This window comes from Etheostoma cragini, chromosome 18 (genome assembly GCF_013103735.1).
Source record: "Etheostoma cragini isolate CJK2018 chromosome 18, CSU_Ecrag_1.0, whole genome shotgun sequence".
NCBI lineage: Eukaryota > Metazoa > Chordata > Actinopteri > Perciformes > Percidae > Etheostoma > Etheostoma cragini.
In genome coordinates this window covers 1,555,461-1,566,543 of record NC_048424.1, presented here as the reverse complement: position 1 = coordinate 1,566,543, position 11,083 = coordinate 1,555,461, and the positions used below count along the sequence as shown (strand labels likewise).

The following is an 11,083-nucleotide window of genomic DNA, read 5'->3' as shown; positions in this document are numbered from 1 at the left end:
AAAGGGCTGCAGCCAGCGGTCTAGAAGGCTGCAGCCGGCGGTCTAAAGGGCTGCAGCCGGCGGTCTAAAGGGCTGCAGCCGGCGGTCTAAAGGGCTGCAGCCGGCGGTCTAAAGGGCTGCAGCCAGCGGCCCAGAAGGCTGCAGCCTGCACACTGATAGTTTTTTTTGTCACAAAAATAGGCCGTCGAAATAAATGCTTAAAATGTCAACATTAAAAATATCAACCAAAAAAAAAAAGTCACCCACAACATTGAAAAAGTGACAAGATTGTGGGAAAAAGCGATAATGTTGAAATTCTTTTTCAGGGTTGACGGAAGACAACACAAGGGTTAAATAGGACCTGAGCATGTGTGTGTATTTCAGGTATTTGGGGCCTGTACGGGGGATCAGTGCAGAGTATAAATTATTAGTATAAAAATATTATTATTAAAGTCTTGTCCGTGGCCGATGACGATGACCTAAGTTTGTTTCTCTACAAACGGTTCTGGACGTCACACTAAGCCCCGTATAAAGACTCCCTTTATAAGGGGCTTATGATTTGTAACTAATAGATTTATTTGCGGTTACTGAACATTTACTAATTCATTATAAATCAGTTATAAGCTCTTAATAAGAACACATTTAGGGTTGCCAGGTTGTTGCCGGTGTGAGACACTTGGATTTGTCTTCTAAAGGTGTGCCCTGTGCAACAATTAGTCAACTAATCAGTGAGTTAATCAATTAAATGTAGAAATGGATTATTACTGTGACTATTACTGCCACTGTGCATCACACCATCGCCCCCCCCCCCCCAACCGGCCGTCAGACTCCGCCCACCAACAGCCTGGCCCAGGTTTCTCCCTAAAAGGAGGTTTTTCCTCACCATTGCTGTGGCTTTATAAATTATTTAGAGTGGTCTAGACTTCCTCTATCTGTAAAGTGTCTCAAGATAACTCTTGTTTGAATTGAATTTAATTGAATCGAATATTTGTATTTTTTCAACCAAGAAATGTCCAAACTCTCAATGTCCAGCTTCTTTAAAAAAAAAGAAGAATATTTTCAGTTTTATTTCTTTTCTATGATAGTAAGCTTCTGGAAGACGAGCCATTTGAAGGAATATCCTTGGTCTCAGGGAGCTTGTGACGAGCATCTATTTGTACGGTTTCATAGATCTTTTAATGAACCTTTTAAGAGAAGACCCAGGAGATGAATCCAATGATCAGCGCTGGTCTTATTAGCTCATTGTCATCATGAAGACTCCTTCATGTGACGTGGCCAACCACTGCAGAACATCAGGCCTGTGTTTAATTCATTTCTCTCTTTTACTCTTTATTACTGACTTAGTAAATTGTTTAATTATGATGAATTACAAACCTTTCCTGATGGCTTTGATGAGCTCTTATTAATGCTGTTTTTTAATTATGGCTATGGCTGCAACTAACGAGTATTTGTATTCTCAATTAATGTAGCCTACCAGTGGGTTTTATTAATGACTTTTAATGACTAATGACTTTTTTTTCTTTTTTCAAAGCCTCACTGCAACATAGCTCCATTGTTGCTTCAGAAATTACTGAAAGGATTCAACATTTATTAAAATAGTTGCTGGTTTGTGACTATGTGATTAATTAACTTCTGAACGACATAGGTGGGTTGTTCTTAATGGCTCATAACTGATCTATAAAGCATTGATAAATACATGTTATAAACCATTCATAAAGAATGCCTCATCACCATCAAGTGGCAGTGAAGAAGGGGTCCGGTTCGGGAAAACTATTATATAGATTATTATTATTATATAAATATAAATAAATATTAAAAAAATATATATATATATATACAGTATATCAGGCCTAAACCACGAGTGACTTTATCTACACTTTACTGCCAGCTGGGAAAAAACGCTGAAGAGGACAGTAAACACACACACACACACACACACACACGGTGCAAATGGTGCATGAAATCCCAAATGTGTTCCCATATGCACATCGCTCTCTCTCTCTCTCTCTCTCTCTCTCTCTCTCTCTCTCTCTCTCTCTCTCTCTCTCTCTCTCTCTCTCACACACACACACACACACACAGACACACAGTCAACAGCACTTGCGCATCGCTTCTCTCTGAAATAATCATTTAATTCATTTATAGAAACGAATTAGATGATGATCGGGTTTTTCGGAGGCCTGAACGTCTGCAACAACAACCACCTGCTTCTGTCAAATCTGTTTTTTATTTCCTCCTCTCTCTCTTGCCTGGCAGGTCACATCTTTGTGAGGTGAATGACTCTAAAAAGCCACAAAAAGCTGTAAAGCAGCTGACACGTGAGCGCGCAGGTGGGCACAGAGGGATCCGATCCCAGCATTAAGGGGACTGGTCAGACTGGCCTCGCTGCTGTGGGACATGGAGCAGCGTGTCGGGTTCCTGCAGCTGCAGACCAACCACGAGTTCAACCACGAGGATCTGCTGCACGAGGCTGTCGTATTATCAAGAATTTATTTATGACATTTGGGGATGAAAACCCTGCACATCATGGGCCTGCACATTTAATCATTCGGTTTTTTTAATTGCATATAGGCTTTATTTTAATTTTAACTTCAGGCCAATTTAATTTTTTAGTTTCAAGATCATAGCTCCTAAATGCACGCATTATTTTGTGAGTATTAATAAAAAATAAAAAAACATCAAGATGCAGAACTATTGGTTATCTACGAATCAGAAGCTGGTTGAAATCGTTTTTCAGAACAGGGAACATGACAGCTGACTTTCCTGATTTAGCAATCTGTTTTAATCTCATAAATATATATTTTATCTTCATGTCATGGACCAAATTGTTGTATTTTGAAAGGTCAATTTCTGACTGTCCTTGCCAAATATTTTCTTATATAACTTACAGAGAAGAAACCGCTCTGGATTTACTTTATATTTGCCTTTTTTTTCACGTGTAGGTAGCCTATAATATAATGTTTATAATGTATAATCTTTCCTGTTGCGTGCTGGCCGTGCACGGGGCTGCTTCTGGCCCCCCTAATGACAGATGATGAGTTCCGTAGCGTGCTCAGTGAGCTGGCCCCGGGGCCATTTGTCACAGGCTGTCCAGAAACGAGCCAAGCGTGGAAATGAATTTGTTCATTCACATAAAACAAGCCCGCAAGAGCGGCAGCCTGCTCACCGTGCACCCCGGTAACAGCCCCCCCCCCCCCCCCCCCCCCCCCCCCCCCCCCCCCCCCCCAGACACAGAGGCACACGCACACACACGCTCATAGGCTGCTGTAGCCTACTATATGAGACTATACAGCAACAAGCTGGGATTGTTTCGGCAGAGATCCGACTGAGAAATATAAAATAAAAAGAATTTCCCTTAAGAGAAACCTGGTGAACTTGACATCACTAATCAGTTGTTCTTTGCTCCTGCGAGCCTCACGTTATGAACCCGCGTGCCACATTAAACCCTGGGTTGGTGCAGGTAACTTTGCGTTGTATTCCAACATGCATCCTTCTTCATGCAGCTGCAATGAAATGAAACGTGTCCCCACCTTTGTAGTTTCAGAGAGTACATTTTGGCACTCTTCTCGTGGATCAGTTGAGATTTCTCCGAATTTGCAGCGTTATTATCCATTTATCCCGCCTGCGCTCAGCCGCCGTCCCGTGTGAGATCTAACAAACAAACAGGAGTAAAGGGGTTGCTGTCTTCTTTTTCTGGAGGATGCTGCAGGGGTTGCCAGGGACAATCGACAGGTCCGGTTCCCTGATCTTCAGTGGACGCGGGGGACAGTGAGCCGAGACCACATGTCTCCTGTGAGCAGTGCGACTTCAGAACAGACGGATCATTTCCTTCATTGCAGGTGCCGAGAGGGCAGGAGGAGGAAACCACATGCGGGGTTTTCCGAGGGAGGTTTTTAATTGCGTTGGAGGTGGATAGCCTCGAACATGGAGACGCAGCTCAGCGCTCCCTACACTGCAGCTGCTGGTACTGGACAGGACGGGGAGGCTACCTGCACTGAAGCCTGACCGGTGGTCCCACGGGGGAGAGGCTCCGTGGAGGACCTCCGGTTGGTGGATCCTAATGGGTCAAGCATCAGGAAATCAATTCACTCACAGAAACACACACAGAGAAAGGGTTTACTCACTTAAAGAATGCTGGCCTAAATAAATGTATACAGTGGCTCCTGAAAAGTTACACATTTAACACATATGTGTTAAATGTACAGTGAGCATGTGTTCCAGATGTTCACTTAAATCAGTTCAGACCTCTAATTCTGAATTTTTCACACCACTGAATAACAATGCATCAATAACTCAGCTTTCTATATCTCACATCTGTTACATAGATAGATCTTGATTGATCACAAAAAAAGGGAAATGATGGTGTTAAAGCAGTAAAATCTGTCACACGGCACAGAATATAAATATAAATGAAATACTAGGATACAACACACATGCATACAATATACATGAAATCATAGGAATAAATAAAAGAACAAATATTTGAATATGTACAAGATGTGAATACAAAAATGTGTAACGGCTTAAATCATGTGATAAAGGTAAATAAACCAATTGTGCAGGTTGCACGTAGTGCAGTATTGAGGTGTCCCAGAGTCCTATCTTGTCATGAGGATGCAGGATAATAGATTGTATTGATGGGCGTAGATTACAGTCAGCCCCGCGATGCACAACCAACAGGTTCACAAGGTCACTCACCCCGGCTCTTATCCCTCTTGGTAATGATATTCTGTAGTCCTATTGTGATTGGGTTTAGGTTTTGTTGTTCTGTGTATATTTTGTTACTTCTGGCTGTAATCCAAACTGCCCCTCTGGGATAATAAAGTGACCTTGACCTCGACCTTGACCTATATGATGGTGTAAAAGCAGATTCATGCCATGCTGAAAAGATACAGTACACAGGCTAATATCAACGCGTATCAACGATTCAAATATTTACATTTCTCTCGCTAAAAGATTGGCTACTTCGAGTTTAAGAAGTAAAATAACTATATATTGTAATATTTCCGTGTCATTGTTCATGTTGGCTACATAGATGTCAGATTAAAGAACAAGCTTTAACTGATTTATGACAAACTTACCAAAATAAAAGCCTAAATAATCACATTTAAGCAGCCAAACAGTTCAACAAGGACTGTATAAAAAAACAAGATTCAGACAAAGAAGATCCATATTTGATATGACATAAGACCACAATGTTTAAAAAATGTGCTGCATGTAACATGATGTAATGTTACAGGTGTACATGTTGGAGTCAGCCTTGTGAGAATAGCTTTAACATATTTATTTATTTAGCCTAGTTATACCCTAAAGGTGACATGTAAAAGCTTTCACCCTTCAGTATAAAATGATGCCTCACTGTGCTTTTGATTACGGCTTAAAGCCATAATTAAAAGCACACTGAAGCATTATTTTATACTATAAGACTAAGATGTAAACAAGTCCCCTGGTGGTTGTTGAATACATGTATAACACGATGTATTCATAAGATATAAAAATACTACACAGGGCCAGTAGGCCATGGATGAACTGTCCAGTAGGACAAACCTAAATTTGGTCATAATCAGCTTTCTATGTTTATTATTGTTCTTTGACAAGTTAAGTTTGGATACTTGTATGCTACTTGACATTTGTCAAAAAGGTATTTTTAACCATATGCATAAAAACATTGAGCACTTGTTAGATTAGATTAGATAATACTTTATTCATCCCACAGTGGGGATATTCTCTTGTTACAGCAGCAGCGGGTGTCTACAGTGAGAGCAACAACAAAACAACAAGTAAACACACAAACTAACACACAAACAACCGACAATAAGCAGAAGAATGGACTGAATGTAAAGTGGTGTCTAATAAAGGTTTTGTAAAGTGCGGTTGCCATAGTACAAAAACACAACATTGCGGTGTAAGTAAGTGACGTTAAAATGAAATTGAATGTGTAATTAAATATTAAAGCACAAGTAGGTAACCATAATATAAAGTACATTTACCTGTGACCATAAATAATATTGTAAAAAGTAATTACTTGTAATGGAAAAATATAAACACAGAAAATTAAGATATACAGAGAGAGTGTGGAGTAGTATGAGGTGGTGCAGGTGTTGGAGAGGCTGACAGCGGCTTGTTTATGGCATGCAAACTTAAGTGTGATAGCGTTTTTTGATTCTTTCCTAAATTACCATATAATTTCAATAAAAACAACTAAGTAATCTATAAAGTGTGTTGTTTAGGCGACAGCTATCATGTCTAAACTGATGCAAACACCACTTTTTGTCATCATGTGTCCTCTGTTGAGCTATATTTAAATTTGGTCTGCCATTGTGTATTGTTAGTGTTTTTTTGATTTAACATATTGAATTAGTTGCCCCAAATGCCCTGTAGTTGTGGAAAAAAGTAGTGAATAAAATGTTTTAATCCTTGTTTTGTCTACCTGTTAAATTGAAAATCTAACACTTTTGTTACGCTTTTTATCAATGCTTTTAACTTTTATTTTACGTTTTTGTCCCTTTTTTCAGTGTTTGTCACTTTTTTGATGTTCAACACTACGTAACACTTACTTATAAACTTTAGTTTTACAGTTATTTTTGGAATTTATGGTGAATAAACCACATTTATAGGAAATGATACCTAATGTTTGAGTTAGAAAAGCAGAAATTAGGAATTATTGAGTCTAAAATTAAAGGAATGGATGTTGATGATAATCACAGACTGGAATATGTCAACTTTTACTCAATATTATTTCAAAACACTTCAATTTCTTTTTCAAATGCTATAAAATTGAATAAGACGCCCCAAAATTAATGAAAGTAGAGATGTGTACTTGTCAAAGAGCGTTGGGTGGAATCAATCATGTTATTTTGGGGAATTAAAAAGAACATTGATATAGGACAACGGGTCAATTTGACCCGAGGACAACATGAGGGTTAAAACACCTAATTACCATTTTTCCGATTACCGTAAATGCAGCTTGAGTTACGCTTCGTGACGTAATGACGCTCCCAGTTTTTGGTTTCCGCGCCGCGCTGAGCCAGAGATGGTTTAGTGTTGAGGATCGCTGGCTGAGCCGTCATGGAAACAACAAGCAGCGGTCGTAACGTTAAACCAGACGAACAGCAGGCAGATGGAGGACTGGAAGCGGACCGGACAATGTCAAGGTCTGACAGGTAACTAAATAAATAATAATGGATGAATGTCTGCGGGACGAGTCCCAACACTAGGGGAGCATAGCAGTGATAACAGCTCATGCTAGGTAGCTAGCTAGCTAAGTTCGCTAACGCGCTGTCTCCCACAGTCAAACCCTCGCATTGTGTTGTGAACAAAAGCGAAAGATAAATAAAACCAATAAATACGAATAACGCTGAAACAACAGCAACAGAGTGGTTGTGGCCAAGTCATAACACATTGTCAGAGGTTCATTTGCGGCGTTATACCCTGTGGTTATAACGTTGCCTAGCTACCTTACTCTGGCTTTAAAAACGCGTATATAACGGTCCTTCATGTTGTGGACCCGTCACGCCAGACCTCTGTGACAATATGACAAATTATGCACTTTTGTTATTGTTGTCAAACGTTAAGAATTGGGTTAACATTGACTTACAGCGTTTATGTTTCCTGGTAAATTCGGCATAATTAACCACTAACCACAACCAATCTGCTTTGCATGAATAACGTTATAGTTTCAAGCACGACAGGTGTGAAATATAAATGGCTCCACACCGCAAGCTAATGCTACTTTGTGGCTAATACTCGTTTTATTCTGGACACGTAGCTAGCATCGGGGGGGGGGGGGGGGGGGGGGGGGGGGGGGGGGGGGGGGGGGGGGGGGGGGGGGGGGGGGGGGGGGGGGGGGGTCAGGTGTAGGTGACCGCCATGCTTACCTGTCCTTATGAGAGTAGCTGGGTGTTACAACATCTGTCCGTTCATCTCATCTCTGATTATGTTACAGTATAACATTTCCCAGATATATTATGGTTAATTGTGCAGCAAAAAGGCCTGTCAAAATTTGGCCATTATATTTTATAAATACTAACAAAGGATCACATTTTTAATATACTATAGTGTATGATATTTAGACATTAAAAAGCAGCAGTTTATTTTTAATAATATTAAGGGGAAACAGGAATACTGTGTTTATTTTAAGCTTTTTACATCAGCAGATATATCACAACAAGACAGAAGAAAACGTCTGGATCATTATCACTACTATAAGTTACAAATCTTTTGGAGACAAGTTTATATTCACCTATCCACCTACATTGATTTGGCAGACATTTCCATGGAAAGAGACTCACATTCATCCACAACGGGAGACTGTTGGTGTTCTGTGTCTTGATCCAGGATTTTATTATTAGAGCCAAAACTAAACACTGAAGTATTTCAAACTGTTTCTAAAAGTTTTATTTGTATCTCTGAAGCACATCTTCGGTAGCAGACCTTTAATTTGTATGCACGGCAATTTTTTTTTTATCATTGCACATTTTTTATGATGACATTGTTGGTTAAATATGAGTAAAAGTGTGTTTTATGTACTGTATTTACCTGGAAGTGTGTCTGTGTCTATTTGACACCGTGCTGCTGCCACTTGCCGGGACACTCTTGTAAAAGAGATTTTTAATCTCAAGGAGATAACATGAGTGGTCTATTTAGCCTGGTTAAATAAAGGTTTGAATAAATGAACACAGGTATGATACACGTGATATATAATAGTCCCAATATGTCCCAGCCAAATGATGACAGCCTTACTCATGTGAATGGTGGCCCCACCCTGTGCTCTGCTGATCAGGGCAGCGGTGTGATTTCCTGGGGAGGGTTGGCGAGTTCTTCCTTCCTCCCCCTCAACCACACCGACAGCAGACACCTCGCTGGGGAGAGACAGTTCAGAGAGAGACACCAGAGTACAGAGACTCTCTCTCATCTCTCGGCAGGACAGTAGACTATCTGCAGCTCCGCAAACGTCTAAAAACAAAGGCTTTAAATTTCAGCCAATTTTTAATATATAGAATCATAACTTTGATTAGTTATATTAGAAAAAAGGCTACTCTTGACTTGACTTTGTGGAGCTTGCAGATACTACCAAACAACATAAATGCCTGTGTTTGAGCAGCAGCACGGGGCCAACTATGAGCTTAAAGGGCATTTCTGATGGCAGTGTATCAACAGAAAATGAAAATAGTTAACATGTAAGAAACAAGTCTCAGGGACCAGAGTCAGAGACTGTGCCTGTGTGCGTTTCCACTTGATCAGGTGTGATGCTCACTCGTTGGATTTACAGTCCAGTGCTGGCTCTAGTGTTTTTGAACGCACTGCAGTTAACTAGACTCTGTTTATACGGCTTGTAATTGAAGTACAACAAAGAGAGACTAAAGCCGAATAGAAAGAGTGAGCGTGCTGCGGTCTGCGGTGTGATCTTGGCTTCTGCTGTCTTTCCTGTCTGTCGCTCTAGTGGGAGTGGATATGATTCCCTTGATGGCATCCTGAACGGTGTCCCCCGGTGCCCTTTGACCCCGTCTCTATCACCCCAGAAACGGACCACGAGCCAGTCCAAGACGGAGCCTCCGCTGCTGAGGACAAATAAACGCACCATCTACACCGCCGGCAGACCACCTTGGTACAACGTCACGGGGACCACCTTCAAAGAGGCTTTTGTTATTGGTGAGAAATCAGGCAACTGTTGTATACCGCTGTACTTTGTTTTTCTTTGTCTTATTGCTTAGGTATTATCAATGTATTTTGTTTTTCTCTTTGTAGAAGCAAGGACTGCACAAATAATAAAAAATCTAATGGTACACTTAAGACAAAACATTCTTAACACCACATAAAATCCTTTTCTTGTGATTTTTAGCACCTGTGATTCTAGGTTGACTCCCAATGGTGAACGACAAAGATTTTCCAATTCTACGTATTGTGACTAAGTCTTGAAGTGCTCATATTAGGCTTTTTGGCTTTTTCCCTTTCCTTTCTTGAGTTATATATTTTTTTGTGTGCACATTATAGGTTGACAAAAGGACAAAGCCTAAAGTCCCCCCCCCCCCCCCCCCCCCCCCCCCCCCCCCCCCCCCCCCCCCCCCCCCCCCCCCTAAAGGGAGTTACCATCTCCAACAGAATACACTGTTCACACACTGCTCCAAACAGCTCTGTTGTAGTCCAGCCTTTATTTCAGAGACAAACATGCGTCACGTTGTAACACGTTAATAATGATGCTCGTCTAGCTGCTAGCGTGACACTCCCTCATGCTCTGCAACTGACTGGCTAGTAGTCCTTACTGCGCATATGTGACTCCCAACAAAGATGGAACAGAAGTGAGATTCCTCACTCTGTAGCTAAAACAGAGAGCTCAACACACAGGGTGAAAAGAGGAGCTGCAGCAATGTGCAGTACAACAATTATATGGTGTTTTCTGAAAATTAAACCACGTAAACCTAATCTGGTACAACCTGTAAGTAAAATTATGAAACTGAAAAGGACCAGAATGTGAGCAGGTGTAGCTGCAGCATTAGCTATAGTATTTGTTGGCTGTCTTAAGGCAGTGGTTCTCAAAGTGAGGTCAAGGGACCCCCAGAGGTCCTTAAAGTGAGTCCCAGACAAAAGGGGAATAATTAATTTTCATATCAAAGATATCAGAGGTTGTTTTCTATCTCTTTAGACTCGTTTTATTGCTAACAGCATAAGGCAGTTTACTCCACTATAACAGGCTATGCTTTACTGCTGGAAGACAAAAACTCACCTAAGACTTTTCTCTTATTTTTAATAAATCATTTAGCAAGTGAGAACCAGTATTTCTATAACCTGTCTGAAGTTGTAATCATAAACAGAAATGAGGAGCCACTGCAGGGATTTTTCCTTAGTGTCCCAGTCAGCGGTTTTGACTCTGATGGGTCTTATCTAAGGCAAAAAAACCATTTCAACACTTCACCGAGAGTTGTTTATACCACAGAAGTAGCTCTGTAGACTATTTCTGTTCCCCCGCACACTGTGTGCGCGCACCAACAAACACACAAGCGTTGGCAGCAAATGCATCCAGCATGTAGTTCTGGCCCAGTTCCCAGGTTTGTTGTCCTGAAGGATGGCTGCTGTGGTCTTTAACCCAGGAGGTCGAGGAAGGAAA

General features: G+C 40.9%; 2 protein-coding genes across 4 annotated transcripts in view; one reads left to right on the top strand and one right to left on the bottom strand.

Moving 5' to 3' along the window:
- slc30a2 (solute carrier family 30 member 2) overlaps positions 1 to 3,940 on the bottom strand; it is a 16,065-nt gene extending 12,125 nt beyond the window's left edge. Inside the window, exon 1 of the mRNA XM_034900740.1 lies at positions 3,510 to 3,940. Coding sequence (XP_034756631.1) covers positions 3,510 to 3,592 — 83 coding nt within the window. The 5' untranslated portion in view covers positions 3,593 to 3,940. The remainder of the gene's footprint in view (positions 1 to 3,509) is intronic.
- Positions 3,941 to 6,993: 3,053 nt separating this feature from the next.
- Positions 6,994 to 11,083, top strand: part of si:ch211-243j20.2 (uridine-cytidine kinase-like 1) — a 22,578-nt gene continuing 18,488 nt past the window's right edge. For 2 of the 3 annotated variants that reach the window (XM_034900537.1, XM_034900538.1), the window contains exons 1-2: positions 6,994 to 7,142; positions 9,422 to 9,630. In XM_034900537.1, coding sequence (XP_034756428.1) covers positions 7,048 to 7,142; positions 9,422 to 9,630 — 304 coding nt within the window. In that variant the 5' untranslated portion in view covers positions 6,994 to 7,047. The remainder of the gene's footprint in view (positions 7,143 to 9,421; positions 9,631 to 11,083) is intronic. The other variant, XM_034900539.1, reaches the window with a different exon arrangement.